Raw genomic sequence first — 19,607 nt, 5'->3', positions numbered from 1 at the left:
AGGTTTATCTTTTTTGATAGCATAGAAATATATTTTCCTGTAAACACCTTACAACTTCATGAGTGTATTTTTTTTTCCACAGTGACTAATTTGTTTTAATATTGAAATAATATATTCAAGCCGTGACATTGCATTTGTTTCACTTTGATTTTATTCTGTTGTATTTTTCTTGTCTGTTATTGAATGTTGCTTAAAACATAAGATGCTTTTGTGCTGTCCAGTTGCAGACCTTTGCAAGAAAATAGCACTAGTACAATATGTTTGATTCAGACCTGTGTACCAGCAGGGCAACAAAACATAAACCACATTATGCCTCTTCACCGGTGTGCATTGGGGATTATATGAGGTGGTGTCTAAAGAAAAGGGTAAAAAGGCCATCAGCGACCTTCCTCCCATACTCTTGCTGAGCTTGCTGAGATGAGTTGAATCTTTGCAGTGGCCCCCAGCATATGAGAGAGTACACATGAATACATACACTGTCGCTGCTGCTCCTACCTTCAAAATGTGGAAAACTGACCACTAATGACTTCTCCTCAACTCTCTGCTACAGCAGTCTGGTAGCATGTATCACCTTATAAATCTTGTTTAGTTTTTTGACATATCCAAGTGATTGTTATAAATATGAATGAACATACCATCACGAGTTCCATAAAGTAGGGACAATTTGTTCTTATTCCCTATGGAAGAAGTATACTTACTGCACTAATTTTCCTAAAAGAGATTTCAGCACCCTGACTAGCAAGCATCTCTCTCCTAATTTCATATACCACTTTGAATTTTTTCCCTTTAAGTCTACAGTAGATTGTTGACTCCTGCATGATTCATGTATTGAATGCTGCATGATTTTGCTTTGATGGTGATGGTGCTGAATGTGAAATATGTTGCTTCTTCTTCACATAATGTCTGTATGGGTGTCTGACTTCAGGTGCGCACCCGCCTCTCAAGCCCTTGATCAGAGATTTTCAGTCACCAGGGTTCGTTCAGCGCACACATGTGCCCTACGTCTCCTCATGCTGAGTACCGAGGCTGTATAGGGGCGCATGGGCAAACTGCCCTCAGTTCCTTCTCAACTGCCTGGGCATGAGATGCAGCCCTAGCACGTCAACTTTGAGTGTGCCTCGGCTATCCTAATATTTCTATAGTGATTGAGGTAATTTTTATAATTAGTTGTTGGTATATTTATAGTTAGTTTGTTAGATAAGTAGTGGGAGGATTGTTTTACCCCCTCTTTCCTCTCGGGAGACTTTTCCCAGCAGAGCATGCCTGGCTCACTTGGTTTCAAACGTTGCCTCTCCTGCTGAGAGGCTATTCCTGTGAGTGATGGCCACTCTAAGTGTGTCTGTTGCTTGGGGGAGTCCCATGTCTCCCAGAAGTGCAACTTCTGCCTGGCCCTCAAGTCCAAGACAAGGAAAGACAGGGAGATTAAACTCAGATACCACCTGAGTCTGGTCAGGAGACTCCTCTTCCCTTCAGTACATCTGTCTCCAGCTACATCCAGTGCCCCTTCTACCTTGGTGGAGGCTGCCCTTGAGAAAAGGAAAACTTAGGAAGCTTCAGGGAAGGCTTCCAGAAAAAGGAGCCAGCTCCGAAAAAGTCAAGGTCTCCTGTGAGATCTATGGTCTCCAAAGCCCCGACCTCTCGAGTCAATACCATTGAGTCAAAAGACAACTCCTCTGGTACCAGCAGGGCCATAAAGTCCTGGAACACAAAGGAGAGACACAGCACCAGTAGGGCCTCGGTACCTTCTACTAGCAAAGAGGTTAAACATAGATGCTTGGGACTGGCACCATCGAGTTCCACCCAGCCATCTTTACCTACAAAGTCAGCCCAACTCTCAGTACCCGTGCATGCAGTGTCCTCAGCACTGAGCAAGTGATGACATCAGACACCCCGGTGTCTACTTTGGTACTCTCACCATTGGTGGTACCATTGGCTTCAGCTACCGCGTCAGTATTGATCCTCTACTAGGTACCACAGGAGTTCAGATATACTAAGGACCTCTCAATAGCGGATGAGCCAGAGGCCCTGCTCTTCATAGGTACTGAGCATCTCTTGATACCAATACCCCGATCTCCAGACCACTGTTACCTTTATCATCCAAACTTGTAATCACATAAAAAAAAAAAAAATCAGGTTAGTTGGACAGGATCTGTTTTCTTAAAACCCATGTTGAATGGCATTAATTACATTACCCTCCCTTAATTCTAAATTAATCAAATCCCATATCAGCTGCTCCATTATCTTGCCTGGGATTGATGTCAGGTTTACAGGCCGATATTTACATAGGTCATCCCATTTACCCTTTTTGAAAATAAGCACATTATCTTCGTTCAGTCTTCTGGAACTTGTTCCATGCTCCAAGACTTACTGAAAATGAACATGAACAGTCCAGCGAGCTCCTCAGCCAACTCTTTTAAAAATCTTGGATGCAAGTTATCTGGACCTTCTGATTTTAAAATGTCTAATTTTAGTAGCTTCTGTTTAACATCCTCCAGAGATACTAATTGAATGGAAAAGAGGGTTGTCATTCTCATAGGATGAGACTATACCATGTTTTTTGCCAAATATGGAACAGAAATATTTACTGAACACTTCCACTTTTTCTGCATTATTATTAATAATTCTCCATTGCCATCTGGGACCAATACCATTGTCAGGATATTTTGTTCTAAATATATTTTAAAAACTCCTCCTCCTATGTCAAAGGTTCATTTGTAAAGAAAATTAAAGCAAAATCTATTTATCCAATTCTGAGTTAGATTAAATTAAAAAAAAAAATCTTTCTGCTCGGTAAAGACAGTTGCATATACGCATAATAATTTAGTGCAAAAATGGCTGAACTTTACAAGCTGGAACTTGCCAGGTTGCTTATTTCTCACTGTAATGGTGGTTCAATATAATTAAGTTTAAAAAAAATTATAACTAATTGGAGCAGGAGGTTCTGTTAGCACATGAGCATTATGTCCAGTCCTCATTGGGTAGTTATGAGAATGCTGCGCTCACCGGTGAAGTGGACTGGCTCACTATGTGACTGAACAACTTTCTTAAAAGAGAGAGAAAAAAACTCTATTAAGATAATTAGCCTGAAGTATTGCAGAAAACCAATCTACACTATTTCAGTACACCTGCTATCCAGTCTGTGTTACCCATCTTAAGATATATGGGAAACAAACAGGAAATAATTGAAGTTCTTCAACAATCATATGTAACCTGCTATTGCTATTATTGTAGTTAGAATACCTCTTAACTGAAGATCATAGTCCAGTACTACTTGGCTTGTAGACAAGGTAGAATTAAAATTAATTTGTATATCGAACTAAGCTTGGAAAAGTCTTCAGTTTTCATATACACTGCCTGAATCTCAGATTAAAACATGTTTTAAGGTCTGTTATAGTGCCTTGTTGTGTTTCCATTAACCCTTTGTCAGTGTCTGTATCGTTTCATTCCTGCTGGTTCTTCTGACAGATGACCACAATTTGGTTTGGTGTTTATTCTGTGGGATAATGGAGAAAAATAGTCTCCCATTTTAATCTACATTTTGTTGGTTATCTTTTAAACAAATGGAACACAACTGTTTTAGGTAATATTCGTAACAGACTTTTATGTCCTATTAAATTCTCCTCCTTTTATTGAATCCCTGCTTTTATTCTTTTATGCATACAGAATACAATAGAAAGAAAAGAGTATATGATTGCATGTATATTGATGGGTATATATAATTGGTTCTGAATTGTACACAGTTTTATTATAGCCCATTTTTTAGTTCATTTGTCTGATGCGTCTTTATCATATATTTTAACTAATAAAACAAGTAGCACAGAATTGCTGTACTTTTAAAATAAGAAAATATTGTCTGGGAGAACAAGCCATAACTTCCAACAAGTCAACAGACTGAACTGGAGCTAAATTAAGCTGCTTTGGCTAATCCTATGGGTTTCATTACAGATTCAGCACATGTACCGCTGTGCCCGAGTTCAAGGTCTAGACACCAGTGAGGGACTCCTTCTCTTTGGTAAAGAACACTTCTATGTGATTGATGGGTTTACGATGACAGCCACCAGGGAAATACGGGATATTGAGACACTGCCTCCAAAGTGAGTGAATTAATAGAGTCAGTTTAGCTTGTTTAGTAAATAGACAAGAAACATTGTGTGAAAGATTGAAGAACAAAACTCTATAATATCAGACTTAGAATGGTCGTGCACCTGCACCTGCTTCCACAATTGTAGATTGATATGCACAGAATTATGTATAAATCATGTGTTATTTAGCCGTTAACTCTAATTTCTTGTTCAGAGCATAGATGTCATGATTTTGGCTCTGTTATTCTTGGTTTTATTACTTATACTAATAAAATATCATAGAAAATTGTAGTTCAGAATAAAGATAATTAAGTTAAGCCTTGGAGAATCGTTTTAAACTTTTGTTCACTGAGTTACAATAGTAGTTTTTCCTCTGTGGTGACTTGAAAAATAATAAGATTTATAGTTGCAGTCTGCCTGGCTTAACAAACTCCATACAGTTGAAAAATAGTTTTTGATATACATTGGTGGTCATTTTTAACTTTCTTCCTCTGGTTACCTACAGTATGCATGAGCCAATTATACCTAGAGGAGCAAGGCAAGGTCCAAGTCAGCTCAAAAGAACATGCAGTATATTTGCATATGAAGATATCAAGGAAGTACATAAAAGGAGATACCTATTACAGGTAACTCTTGTTTTGTTTCGATTGGATGGGAATGGAGAGAATTTAGCCAGCATTGTTGTTTGTTGAAAGTGTCACTTTAAAAAAAATAATAATAATATTAATTCCTGGGGGTGATCAGCAGCTTGAAAGTGAGGCCATTTGGAGTCCCAAAATATGGATTGAGTTGCCTAAAATTAGCATCCAAGTTTGAAAATGTTGGCATATATACTTTTTACTTGAGGACCGAGTGTATTTTAATATTCTGGACATAGACTGACAGCACTGATTCGGACAGTTTTTAAGTTAGTTGGTGTCATCATTGTCAACTTTTCACTATGGCTAAACTGAGATCACCAAACATATTTCACTTGTGAGCTACAACAGCTGATTCTAAGAGGTGACACGCTAATTCATTAGTCCTATTGTTTGTAACATCCTTTGATATCCATATTTTTCCTCTGTCCTTTCTTTCCAGCCAATTGCTGTTGAAGTTTTCTCAGGAGATGGACGGAACTATCTTCTAGCTTTCCAGAAAGGAGTTAGAAATAAAGTCTATCAAAGGTATTCCAAAATGAGTTAAATTACAGTGATTTAAACTGAGCATGATTAGTAGTGTTACTGTTTTTTAAAAAAAAGTTTCAAACATATTTGAAATTATTTTTGATAGCTATATTAGAATGGGCATAAGCCCCAGGAAAAGGGAGACTACACCACATTACAGATTTAATCAATTTAATTGCAGGATATATCCGGCTCTGAAAACACCATACTATAGGTACCACAGAGAAACTGTACCAGTTAGTTAATCCATGGTCTATAGATACAGTATTGTATATGACACCCACATAGCACAGGGAAGGGCACAATAGGAATACTTAGGAACATTTGATGAGTTTTCTGCATTGTTTATATGTAATGCACATAGTATAGATATACTTGTAATGACTGACATTCCTTGTCCCTGAGTGTTGGCTGAACATACTGTCTTTACGTTTGGATTATTCTCTGGTGACCCGGATATGTTGTATAAATTAAATAATTTTGGGATGGGAAAAGGAGATTTTACAGTTCCAGGCACATGGAGAAGAGGGCTGTGTGTACAGATAAAATAAGTTTGCTTGTGGATTTCAGACAAAAAGTGAGATCTGAAGAACAAAGGAAAGCCACTGGACATCTAGACATCTTATATTTGTTTCTGAGGGAATGCAGCTCAAAGTTGGATGAGAAAATGAGAGCCCACCCTTTCATGCCTATAACATCTTGCTGTCTGAAAAAGGAAAAGAGTGTTGGTTTGTCTACACTAGAAAAGAGGTTGACGTTAGATCCTTCTTCAGACAGAGAGTAAACCTGTAGACCTCAACCAGCTGAGTCAAAGTTAAAAGTGTTAGCCCACATCTATGCTGGAGATAAGGTTTGTGGTTAGCTCCGATCTTACCTCAACCTCTGTTCTAGTGCAGACAATAGAGATGGTTAGAAAAATTTGACAAAACACTTTTTCATCAGAATTTTCCATTTCATCAAAATTGAAACTTTCCACCAAAACGGTTTGATTTTGATGAAGGTCCAGTGGAACCCTGCCTACCTATCTGCCACCTCAGCTGAGTCAGACTTGGGGACCCCAGGACTTCCAGGACCCTCAGCAACCCGCCAGATGGATTGCTTCAGAGTTTGAGTCAAGGACTGCAGGCCTCCAGGGTCCATGGCTTCTCAGCAGCCCAAGCTTCCAGAGTCTACCACTGTGCAGCAGCCCACCTGACCAGAGACCCCAAGGCTTCCAGAGTACATCGCTCTTTAGCTGGGGCTTCCAGGGTCTGCAGCACCAGACCAGTGTGCCATATGTATTGGCACAGAGTCAGGAACCTCACTGCTTCTGGGGTCCATGGCCCTGGGGCAGCCTGTCAGGCGGACTGCCTCAGTGTCAGGGCTCCATTCCCTTTCACGGGGAGTTTTTGAAATTGGGGAGGGGGATTGTTCAGATTCAGGATGAATCAAATTTTAAAATATCTGAATTCTCCACAAAATGGAATTACCTTTCTCCACACAGACACACCCACAGCTTTTTGCAGTACTAACAGATATTCAACTAAGGTATAACATTTTTATTAGTTTGACATTGTGTTGCAGTTGCCAAAGCAGTTGGGCAGCATGGCTCTCCCACACTAGTGGACTACTAGTTTTTCCTGGGTTATGACCTCTCACCTAATCAATGCATTTGAACTGTGCCTCTTTAATGCAAATACAGGAGGCAGTTCAGATTTGTGTGTTGGGCCCTGTGGCTTGTCCATACTGCATCACCCTTGTGTCATATTCTTCACCTGTTGATGCACAAACAGAGCAACTGTTCAGCAGTCCCTTTTTTAGAGCATATTTTGTAGCAGCAGCAAGCAGAATCCTTCAAAATGTTCCGCTAGCTATCTGCTGACCAGGACCCCCTACAGAACCCCTTCTCGGTCTTCTGATTGTTGTGGGGCTGCCACATGGGGCATGTGGAAGGGCAAGTCTGTGTGGAAACCATCTTAGGAGCCACAAAAGGAGAGTTCTGGCACAATTGCTCCCAGCCGACAAACCTGTGGCCTGCCAGAGAAAGGAGCACAGAGTCTGGGTGGCATCCCTCCCACAACAGCCGGATGCCTCTGGAGACATAACCACAAGGGCCGAGTTAGCTTGTTTTACCACCTGGAGGTCAGAGAGCCAGAATCTCATCAGCAGTCAAGAATTCTTTGAGAAATTCAAATAATTCCCTCCCCTCTCTCATCCCAGTCCAATCCAAAGGTTAAAGCTCCATAATCCTGTCCGTATTTAAGTGGATGACTAACTTGGTACCTTGCTTGTTGGTGTAGGAGGAGGGTGATCCCTTGTATCATCTCTTCAGTTACATATTAGCGGCTAAAGAGCATAGGGGAACACACGAGCCCCAAATAAGAAATAGACTGGTGCATCACCAAGGGTGAGAATCCTTCTCAGAATGCCTGAAAACAAGAAAAAAGCGAAAAAAACTCCCCACCTGGTCATCTTTCCGGAGCTCCAGATCCTCTCTTGAAGAAGGGAAATTCTGTGTTTTGGATCATGTTCACCCCAATCAAAAGTAGAGAGAGACAATTCCTCTTGACATAATTGAGACCAGGGGGAGGAAGTTAGTGTCTGCTATTGATATCCAGAAATGCTAAACTTGCTACATGTGTTAAATACGAGATTTAAATATCTAACTTTGTTTGCAGATAGGAGATTGGGAGAGCGAGAGCGGGTAGTTAATTTTTTTTTTAAAGAATTTACATGGCTGCTTGGAATCAAGTTGCCACTTGAACTGAGTTTTGGTGGTTGGATTCTCTTAAATAAAAGGTACACATGGAACATAAATGTAATTAATTTTATTCTTTTAACTAATGTAGGTTTTTGGCTGTGGTTCCATCTTTAACTGATAGTTCAGAGTCTGTGTCTGGACAGAGACCTAACACCAGTGTAGAACAAGGGTATGTGGTTCTTTTCCTAAAAATCTATTGCTCAGAATGTCAAGTGAAGAGACTGTTGTTTTCAGTGTTTGCTGTGGGTGTGTTGGTCCCAGGGTATTAGATAGGCAAGGTGGGTGAAGTAATATCTCACCAAGCTCCTCATCAGAAGCAAGCTCCCTACACACCGGGACTCACCAACTCAAAGCAGCACCAGACCCTGCTGTAACAACAGATGCAAAGTCTGCAGACATCTCTCCACTGCTACAATGATCTCTCTCTCTCTCTCACTCACACACACACTCTCACACACACACTCACACACCATCTTTCAATATCCAGGGGCCCTCCCTGTCCCAACATGTGGTGTGCCTCATCCAGTGCACTAACTACCCCAATAACAACTGTAGGTGAAACCAGACAATCGCTACACTCTCGAATGAACTCTTACAGAAAAATGATAAGACAAAAACACCCTATCACTTGAGGATAAGCACTTTTCACAGGTCAGATATAAAGCGATCACTCTATCAGCTCTTGTCCTCAGAGGAAACCTGCGCAAACCTTCAAAAGACAAACCTGGGAACTTAAATTCATAATTTTGCTAGACACTAAAAATTGTTGTCTTAAAGACACAGGATTTATGGCTTATTACAACCATCTGTAACCCACTAACCCCCTTCTTTTGTCCTATGACTGCAAAGGTGTTAACTGGCCACTTCACTTTGAATGGTCTCTTACATGTTAACGTCTTGTGCTAAACAATCTGTTCCAGCTTGTATTTAGCTGTGACTCTCTGAGTGCCTTTCCCAGACCTGAAGAAGAGCTCTGTGGAAGCTCAAAAGCATGTCTCTCTCACCAACAGAAGTTGGTCCAATAAAAGGTATTCCCTCACCCACCTTGTCTTTTTAAATAGAGACTTATGTTGTTTAAAGTTCTGGATCTTCTGGAGAACTATGTATCTTCCGTGCTGAACTGCACTGCCTTGAGCCAGACCAACAAGAGTGATTGGAGATGCTAGGTCTAAAAATGCTGATCATCAGGAAGTTATTAGTGAGAAAAAGAAAAGAGAAATTCACATAAAACTTTTGATTTTACAAATTGCCTTTAACTGCAATTGCCTTTAACTTACAAATCCTGTTGGCACCACTGTTTTCCAACAAAAGTTATGTATATTATGTGAATTAACATTATTAATAAATTAATTTGTTTACTGTGAAATAGATTTCAGCATGAAATAGATTTCAGCATTAAATAACTGTCCATAATGTGGGTCTTATAAGGTTAATTTGTCCTTGCACTGAAATGCATAGTTAAATGTTTTAATTACTTTTGTTCAGAAGTCAGCTAACATTTGTGCACTGATTTATGTGGGTGTCAATTTAATAGGCGTTGTACAACATTGCTAAGGTATAGTAGTGGTAATCATTGGTACTCTACTAGAGAGTAAAATGTAGATATTCAAATTCTAATGCTTTAAGTTTTGTACCATGTTACAAAGATGCAGCCACAATATCGTGCTAAATAGAAAAATACTGACACATCCTTATTCCTATTAGGTCTGGCTTGCTTAGCACTCTAGTGGGAGAGAAATCTGTGACACAAAGATGGGAGGTAAGTATGAGAGTTCTACTGTGCTTATATTGTAGGAAGAGCCAAAATTTATAGACATATGCAATGAAATATTTGAATAAAATGTGCTCATGTTCAGCAGGTTGAAAAATATAGTACCCTGGAACACTTCTCTCCACAGCAAATTGCTTTGCAGTATTTTGAAAGAAACAAGACTGTTTGCACCATTAGACGTGTGAGACAAAACAATGCAGTAAATCTCAGAGAGTATTTCCACAAATCTTTTATGCTGTAGTTTGTACCTTGTTAGAGAGCTGACCACAGTGAAGATCTGCCAATTTAAGTGTTTGATTATTCTAAAATGCTAATATTTATCCTTTTTAAGAGAGGAGAAATCAGTAATTTCCAGTACCTGATGCACTTGAACACTCTGGCTGGCAGATCCTATAACGATCTCATGCAGTACCCTGTCTTCCCCTGGATCCTTGCAGACTATGATTCGGCGGTAAATATGAAAACTTATCTATGTGATATTAATATTTTTACATGTTTATTTTTAAGGTGCACCAACACTATAGTTGGTTCACATTACCTCAGTGGAGCTGGGACCTATTCAGTTTTCCAAATCTTTAATTTCAGTTTACTTTCTTACTACACCCATTCCTACAATGAGCTCCACGCAGACCTGTGACCCTGAACTGTGCAGAGTCCCATTGAAGTTAATGCAACTCTGCACAGACAAGGAGGACTGTCTACAAAGAGCTCGTTGCAGGACCAAGGCCGAAGTTTTTTTGCACGGTGGCCTAGTGACTGACATGGACGCACATGCGCAGTGTTGCTTTGTGTCATAAATTTGTTTCTTGTAAATCTCTGCCGTAGTTCTCTAGACTGTTTCCCAGTGGCTTTTGTGACATAGCGCAGCGGTTCTCAACCAGGGGTCTGCGAAGCCCTGCAGCTGAAACCCAGACCCTGAGCCCCAGTACCCCCTGTGCAGCTGAAGCCCCAGTCACCGGCTCCTGCCACAGGGCTGAAGCACACAGCCCCTAGCTACCCCCTCCCTGTACCTCGAGCTACCCCCGTCTGCGCACAGCACCTAGTTACCCCTCTCCCTGCACCATGAGCTACCCCCCGTCCATGCGCAACCCCTAGCTAGCCCTCTCCCTGCACCCTGAGCTACCCCCCTGCCTGCACACAGCCCCTAGCTACCCCCTCCTTGCGCCCTGGGCTGCCCCCTTCCCACGCACAGCCCCTCGCTACCCCCATGTCCAGGCAAAGTCCCTGGCTACCCCTCTCCTTGCACCATGAGCTACCCCCCTGCCCACACGCAGCCCCTAGTTACCCCGTCTGCACCCTGTATTACCCTCCTACCGCACACAGCCCCTAGCTACACCCTCCCTGCACCCTGAGCTGTCCCCTTCCCACGCACAGCCCCTAGCTACCCCCCCCGCACCATGAGCTACCCCCCTACCCTCACGCAGCCCCTACCTACCTCTGCCTGCACCGTGAGCTACCCCGCTGCCTGCACGCAGCCCCTAGCTACCCCCTGCCTGCACCGTGAGTTGTTTTCAGATTTTTTGAACTGAGCGCCGCGCCCCCCCCCCTTTGTAATAAATTTTGGTTCCGCTGCCCTCCCTCTCCCCACAGTCCAGATAGGCTGGGTGGCCTGCTGAGGTGAGTCGGGGTAGAGGAGAAGCTCCCTCCCCAGACCCTGCTGTGCAGAGCTGGTCCCTGCCTTCTCTCCCCCTCCCCCCCCCCCCAATAGAAGTCAGAAAGAAAAAGGTTGAGAACCCCTGACATAGCGGAAGCATTCCTGTTTGGGAGACATTGCAGTCTCTCAAGAAATTTAGCCCCAACCTTATGAAAGTGACAAACCTAGTTTTGGAAAAGCGGAAAATGATATTAATGTTAGTTTGGGCAGTACCTTTGGCCAGTCAGTTTGTACCTAAGGTGGGCGTAAGGTGCTGTGATGAAGACCTGCTGCTGAGGGTAGGTTTTGCAGGGATGCGGGGGAGACATAAAGCACCCCCCCCCTACTAGAATGTAGTAAAGATATCTTCTTGAATTAGGCTAAACAATTCTTTAGAAAAGCATAACTAACTAGATGAGCTAAATCATTGCTGCTGCTTACGATAGGCGGCTCTACAAGGAAGAGATAAATACTATATAGCTCATAAGGCTCCTCGCCTTGATCAGCCAGTTCAGAGTGCTTTTAAGAATCTGTATTTGTTTATTTTAAAAGGAACTGGATCTTACTAATCCCAAGACATTCAGAAACCTGGCCAAACCGATGGGAGCACAGACAGAGGAAAGATTAGCACAGTACAAAAAGCGATACAAAGATTGGGAAGATCCTAATGGTAAGTGATTGTACAAATGCAGATCTTGAAGAGCAGAGATGGGCGCATTTTAAGTTAGTCAGTGTGCCTGTCTTCTTCCTCCAAGAACATCCTAAACACCTTTTGCATATGTGCACACCAGATCCTGTGGGAGGGCACAAAGGGTTGTGGTGTGGCCACTTTATGCCAGTGTCCTTTTTAAACGTGGCCACAAAGCAACTCCAAGGCCCCCACTGGGGAATACCCTGGCTTAGAGATCTACTCTTCCCACACAGGTGTCACTGGTGTGGGAGGCTGCTAAAGCCTTGGTTATTTCTATGCCCATCTTCCCTGGTAGTTACAATGACCCAAGTGAAGGCAGCCCTCAGATCTGTTCTTACCTGCTCTTGGGAATGTACACACCCTCCCCCTTTGGTGCCTACACCAAGCTCAGCACCAACACAGAGATGAATGCCCAACTTGGTTTGTATGGCATTTCTGCCTGTGCCAGTGCAAAAAGGAGAGACATAATTCAGTCCATCAAGGAGATGCAGAATACTACATTAAAAAATCCTAATTGCTGCCCAAAAAATAAATAAATAAAAGCAGGAGTTTTCAAACTCTTCCATACTACAGACTGCATGTTAATAGAGAGAGTCTCTCATGGACCACGTACCCTCCTGATTGTGATCGCATAGCATCCCTGTGGAACTAGTTGTTTACATGAAAAAGTAATATTAGGAAAGCAATATATTTTGAGCAGTTTTTAATGTGGTCTAGCAGCTAGAAATAAATAAAAACCACTATCATATGACCAGGCAGCTCTTCACAGACCACAGCTTGAGAACTGCTGAAATAAAATAAACAAGGCAAAGAAATAGGAATCTCTTTACATAGATAGATCTTATACAGCTTATTCATTCAGTTCTCAGTTCATGTATTTACTAAGTGATCATTCATCTGAAGAAGACAATAAATGCAATCAGTCTCCTTATATTACTCCTTTAAAGTACGCAAAATGCCCCCTAGAACTGAGTTAGATTTGATATTTTTCTCAATTTTGGACTAATTCCCTTAAATATTAAAAATACGATCTGTGTATGTGTCCAAACTATTATTGTTATACTGCACTCCCTTCCTATTATGCCCGTTTTTCAGATGATAAGAATTTGATGATTCAAGAACATAAGAACAGTCATACTGGGTCAGACCAATGGTCCATCTAGCCCCATATATTGTCTTCCAGCAGTGGGCGGAGCCAGGTGCTTCAGAAGGAATTCACAAAACAGGGCAAATTTTTTTTTTTTTAATCTTCTGCTAGTTGCTCTTCAAATTCTTTTTTGGCCTGCCTATTTATACTTTTACACTAGACTTGCCAGAGTTTATGTTCCTTTCTGTTTTCCTCAGTAGGATTTGACTTTCAATTTTTAAAGGATGCCTTTTTGCCTCTAACTGCCTCTTTTACTCTGTTGTTTAGCCATAGTGGCATTTTTTTTATTTGGGGTATAAATTTAATTTGAGCTTCTATTATGGTGTTTTTAAAAAGTTTCCATGTAGCTTGCAGGCATTTCACTCTTGTGACAGTCCCTAAAAATTTCCATTTCACTTGCTTCCTCATTTTTGTGTAGTTCCCCTTTTTGAAGTTCAGTGCAACTGTGGTGGATTTCTTTGGTAACCCCCTCTCCCACCTACCAGGACGTTAAATTTAATTACCTTATGGTCTCTATTGCCGAGTGGCTCCGCTATATTCATCTCTTGGGCCAGATCCAATGAACCACTTTAGGACTAAATCAAAAATTGCCTCTCTCCTTGTGGGTTCCATGACTAGCTGCTACAACAAGCTGTCATTAATGGTGTCTACAAATTTTATTTTATTTTATTTCTTCCTGAGGTGACGTGGGTCCAGTCAATGGGGGGATAGTTGAAATCCCCCATTATTATTGAATTTTCTATTTTTGTAACCTCTGTAATCTCCTGGAGCATTTCACCATCACCATCCTGGTCAGGTGGTCAGTAGCATATTCCTACCGCTATATTCTTATTGAAGCCTGGAATTTCTAACAATAGAGATTCTATGGTACAGCTTGATTCATTTAAGACTTTTACTATATTTGACTGTTTCATATAGTTATTCCAATATATTTTGTACCCTGGTATTACCTTCTCCATTGATTATCATTGTTCTTCCAAGTTTCTGTGATTCCTATTATATTGACATTCTCATTTAATACCAAGCACTCAGGTTCACCCATCTTCGTACTTAGACATCTAGCATTTGTATGCAAGCACTTATAAAATTTGTCAATATTTAGCTGTTTGCCTTCCTGTAATGTAATTGAATGGGACTTTCATTTGACTGTTTCTCTTCAGCTCCTACCTGTACTTGATCAACTTCTATCCTCTCCTCTTTACTAGGATATAGAGAATCCCCATTAATAAATCCTCCTCTCAGAGATGCCTCCATCCAAACCTTGTGTTCCTTCACACCTGTTGGCTTTTCCAAGCCCTTAGTTTAACTGCAATTTAATAGGTCACTACCAGTAATTTGAGATCTGTTGTTCTAAAGGTACTGTACTGTCCAATACCAGCAGGTGGCAGAGTTCTATTTCTGAACATCCAGCAGAATTGTGTGAAGACATTTGTACAGATGGCTTGTTGTTGCCAGCAAATGAATAAAATAAAATCTTTACAAAATCTGTAGTCAGCAATTCTGAGAAATATTAGAGCACTAAGCCTTTAATTCCACATCATAGAACAGGCTAAAGTAAAAATTCTCCTTTAGAAGAAGTAATTGTAGCTGTCTTGGAATGTTTCAATTATTCAAAGTATAAAACTGCTAAATGTGCAGTGTTGCTGGGCAAAAGACTGTTGAATTATGACTAGTGGATTACTGCCAAAGTTTAAGTAAGTGGTTTCAATGTCAAATCATAAAGTTTAAATAGTCTTAGTTCCGCAAATATGAAAGCTGCAAATACCAATTTTTAATGTGTTCAGGGTCATACTATTCTCACAGTCTAGCACTTCTTAAACCTATTAATTTCTTAATTTACTGCAGATTTTATCATGAACATTTCCTCTTTATTTCCTCTTCATTCGTAACTTTTAATTTTTCTTTATCAGGGGAAACTCCAGCTTATCATTATGGTACTCACTATTCATCTGCCATGATAGTGGCCTCGTATCTTGTCCGAATGGAGCCCTTTACACAGATATTCTTACGGTTACAGGTAAATTGTGTGAGATTTCATTTTTCTCTCTTTCTGTCTTGTTTAAATTTGAAAATGGTTAAAAATGGGAATCATCTGGTAACTCGATTCTCACTGAGCATGGCAGAAGAAAGGAAGTGCTATAGCTGCATTGTTTTCTTCTTGGTGATTGTTATTCTCTTTAGGATAGCAAAGAGATTTTTATGGGCAGATGTATATGATCCTTCAGATGGAAGTCTGAACATTTTGAAAAATGTACGCAGCACGAAAATTCAACAGAGAGAAAACCGCTTTTTATTTAATAAAGTAATAGTTCAAATCCAACTTTGTTCATCTATTGTTAAAAGAACTCATGCATCAGTTTCCCTCATTTGGTTCTCAAGTGTCTAAAGACTAATTTGTTAAACTAGTTTGTCAGTCTAGTATTGAGAGTCAAATTAACCAAACATTAGCACAGCCTGGAATTTTCTGACAGCTCGAAAATTAATTGGGTTCACAGTGCTACATTTTAAATATTTTCTTAGCTGGAAACCATCAGGCAAGAACATTTATTTTCTTTGGGCCAGCATTTCAACCAAAAAGACTAATATTTGGAATAGGGCTAGATCTTTTTTTTTTTTTTTTTTTTTTTAAACAAAAAATCCTGTAGATGTATATTTTTATGCTTCATATTTAGCATTATTGCAAAGAAAGATTATAGCAACCAGTAGAAGAAAACATAGTTTTAGACCCTTTTGTTGCAGGACAGGTTTTTTCCTTTTTTATTATTGTATTTATTTGACTGAGATAAAACGTTACCAAACGGTTTTACTTTACAGTTTTATAGACCTTGGCTGAGTCTGCTGTGCTGAGAAATATTCTGGTATAAAGATGCTTCTCATTTCATTCTACAGGGTGGCCACTTTGACCTGGCTGACAGAATGTTTCACAGTGTGCGTGAAGCCTGGTATTCAGCATCAAAGCACAACATGGCAGATGTAAAGGAACTCATCCCAGAATTTTTTTACCTCCCGGAGTTTCTGCTCAACTCCAATAACTTTGATCTAGGTAGGCAAAAGCTGCTGATCGCATCGTGTTATGGATGTGAAAACTGGTCCAGACATAAAACAAGTTCAGTAAAATGTATGTAACAAAGATTTATGTAACAGGGTAAGAAAATGGCAGATGGCTTACTGGAACTGAGCCTTAATTATCTTTTGATTATGGGAATATGTATTTCCCAATGCTGTGTGTTTATGAGCAATTATATAGGGAAATCTGGACAGTTCGTTTGTAACTCTTGACTTTTTCTTTTAGATGAATTAAGATGTTTTCTCAAACACCAAATACTCATTTTAACAGCTCATATAAAACTGCATTTTAGAAATTAAATTGAACAATAAATTTATATTTCCAAGGGAAGCATTTTTATTAGAACTCATATGTTCAGCAAATCCTGCTTTGGTAGGAGAATTTCTGATGACTGTTTTTCTGCCATATAATCTACCAGTCTCAAAGTAGTGTTTCAGTATTCAGGCCAAATGTGTTTAAAGGACAGACATAACCTCGGGTTTGTATAATGTGTTTGTCCATTTTGATATTTAGACTTCTAGGAGTGAAGTTCTTTAAGGAAAAGTAGCTGAAAGTTTGATAGATCATTTCCACTGTTACTTATTTATTTAACTGCAATGAAATTTCACTGAACTGTTGGCAGATCACACCACTGAAAGATAAAATAACTGATGTGAGATAAATATTAGTGTTGCCATAGCATCGTATTTTTTGTTATGAGATTAACTCTTTAGTTTTTCCAAGTTCTATGCTGCAAATTCAATAACAGGTATTACTAACCATCCGCATCTTTTAAAAATCAAAATCATTGGTGCAGAATATTTCCTAAGAGTTTAGAAGCTTGAGCCAAGGATCTCTGACACATTCAGACACAAGAACATAGCAATTACTATACCTGTTTAGACCTATGGTTTTAGGGAAAGTTTCCTCTTAACCTTTATCGCAGGCTAGCTTATATTCTGAAACTCCCATTTCTATCCCTTTTCTATTTGTTGTTTCAACAAAATTGAAACTTCAGTGAGTAAAAGATTCAGGGTCCAGTTCTGCAAGCCTTATTTATATTGAGTGGTATTTACAAGCATAATCCCATGAACTCAAGAGTGGGATTTTGTAGCACTTCTCAATGTGAATAAAGGTTGAAGAAACAGTCCTTCAAGGTTTACAGCAGAGGACACACTATATGAATATATTCTGGTAGTTTAAAATGTCTTCCTTATATGGAGAAAATGAATCATGGTGTGATTCTACCAGTGGGATGCCTTTTTACTGTTATACCATTTCGTCTCAGGATTATTTTCCTCCATTATACAGCCTGTTGGCATATAAATCACTGAAAATGCACTGAATTCAGTAATTAGTAATTTGACACCTGCTAGTCCTCCCTTATTTAAAATCAGACAGGTTTAAACTTTCAAAAAGTGTAAAACTTTCAAAAAAGGGACCTGAAAGAGTCTACTAAAGTGAACATCCAAAATGTCACTCCATCTGAGGAATTTATCTTCATATTCTGATATTTCTCATTTTGTATTTTTAAACTTGTGCGTGTGTGTGTTTGAAAGGATGGAGTAGAGCTTTCTGAAGTTGTTTTTCAAAAAAAAAAAGTCGTCATTCAGTACAAGCCAAATATGCAGAAAGGATCCTGGTTGTGGTATGGCTGCAAGAGGCTGTTGTGTGGGCTGTTTCCATTATTCTACAAAGACATAATTCCTTACAAAGTATCTACCCTGTGGCACAGAACTGTTTTAAATAGAAAATATAGCTATAGCAAGATGAAATTAAAGTTCTACAAACCTCTTTATTAGGAAGGGCTAAAGACTTTGGCTTCTCTGTAGTGAAAACTATTAAGGTAACTGGACCATTATTCAAAATTCTCAGAAGGTTAGATAACCATCAAATAAATCCTCATAGCTAAAAACCTATTAAACTTACTTTTAAAGGATTGTTAAGGATGGGAAACTGAAATGATCTATATTTATATCTATATATAGATATAGATATAGATATGCGCAAGGAACATATAATTCTGTGTCTCTACCCTGTTCCCTGAAATAACTTTAAGTGCCTTTATTTTATATTTTAAAAAATTACAAATAGTTCAAGCACTCTCACAAAACAACCCTATATAAAAAAATATATACATGATGGAGAAACATGTTTCTAGTAAGGTGACACCTTTCGGGCTTCTAAGGGGCTAGAGAAACAACAGTAAAAAAAATGCTGAGAAATTTCTTGAAGCACTAACTATATAAAGCATGTGCCATTGTACCTATAATATGATTTTTGTTTCTTCTCGTATTGAGATGCATCACTGTCTTTTTTTGCTTTTAAAACTTCAATTTATTTTGTAGGTTGCAAACAGAATGGTACTAAGCTTGGAGATGTGATACTTCCCCCATGGGCAAAGGGAGATCCTCGTGAATTTATTAGAGTTCATCGGGAGGTAATAAACATTTTAATAATGTAAAAAGCACAGAAAGTTTATTTGGACTTAAATACCAGTCTAGGGAGCTCAATGCATCCTTTGTAATCACTTTTCTATTCGATGAGCATCTTGGGGAGGTACCCTGTTATGCTGATAGACTAAAGAACCAATGGTCCTCCATTTGCTCTTGGTATCCGTATTGGCTGAGGCAGCTAATAAGGTGCTACTATACTGCTTTTCCTTTAAACATATCAAAAACTTTGTGTAATTTCATCCATCACAGTCAGATAATAGACTCAGTGACTATCTGCTCAGTTTAATGCATACATTTTGAATTACAGGCTTTGGAATGTGATTTTGTGAGCGCACATCTGCATGAGTGGATTGACTTAATCTTTGGTTATAAACAGCAAGGCCCTGCTGCAGTAGAAGCTGTAAATGTCTTCCATCATCTCTTTTATGAGGGGCAAGTGGATATCTACAACATAAATGACCCATTAAAAGAGACAGCTACCATAGGATTCATTAATAACTTTGGGCAGATACCCAAACAGGTAAGGATGTTCTTTAACCTATTGTAACTATATGCCAGAAAATATTCAACTCCAAGCATTTCCAAACGCTTTCATATAAAAAGGCAATTCCAGTAAAAACATATATGGTATTTAAGTTTCTAATATGCATTTCTGTTCTTTGTCTGGAACTTAAGTTCAAGTTTTGTGGTTGTAAATACATTTGCAGAAATGCAGACTCAGTTACAGGTGAATCTATTCTTAAGCCGTTACATGCATCTAACATAAACTTTGGGTTTTGTCAGTAAGACTTGAGATTTCTCCCTTTTTCCTCATGCTCCAAAAGTAGAGGCAAGAACTTGTGGAGGAGCTTAAAAAAACAACAAATCATCAGAGA

General features: G+C 39.5%; 1 protein-coding gene across 4 annotated transcripts in view; it reads left to right on the top strand.

Annotated features, from left to right (window-relative positions):
* Positions 1-19,607, top strand: part of WDFY3 (WD repeat and FYVE domain containing 3) — a 292,238-nt gene that overhangs the window by 255,158 nt on the left and 17,473 nt on the right. For all 4 annotated transcript variants that reach the window (XM_054029392.1, XM_054029390.1, XM_054029391.1 and 1 more), the window contains 11 exons: positions 3,946-4,094; positions 4,588-4,708; positions 5,163-5,248; positions 8,077-8,157; positions 9,693-9,747; positions 10,091-10,210; positions 11,945-12,062; positions 15,141-15,247; positions 16,120-16,273; positions 18,625-18,716; positions 19,040-19,252. In XM_054029392.1, coding sequence (XP_053885367.1) covers positions 3,946-4,094; positions 4,588-4,708; positions 5,163-5,248; positions 8,077-8,157; positions 9,693-9,747; positions 10,091-10,210; positions 11,945-12,062; positions 15,141-15,247; positions 16,120-16,273; positions 18,625-18,716; positions 19,040-19,252 — 1,296 coding nt within the window. The remainder of the gene's footprint in view (positions 1-3,945; positions 4,095-4,587; positions 4,709-5,162; positions 5,249-8,076; positions 8,158-9,692; positions 9,748-10,090; positions 10,211-11,944; positions 12,063-15,140; positions 15,248-16,119; positions 16,274-18,624; positions 18,717-19,039; positions 19,253-19,607) is intronic.

Source organism: Malaclemys terrapin, chromosome 5, assembly GCF_027887155.1.
Source record: "Malaclemys terrapin pileata isolate rMalTer1 chromosome 5, rMalTer1.hap1, whole genome shotgun sequence".
In the NCBI taxonomy this organism is placed as follows: domain Eukaryota; kingdom Metazoa; phylum Chordata; order Testudines; family Emydidae; genus Malaclemys; species Malaclemys terrapin.
The sequence above is the reverse complement of the archived record's forward strand: the minus strand, read 5'-3'. Positions and strand labels throughout refer to the sequence as shown.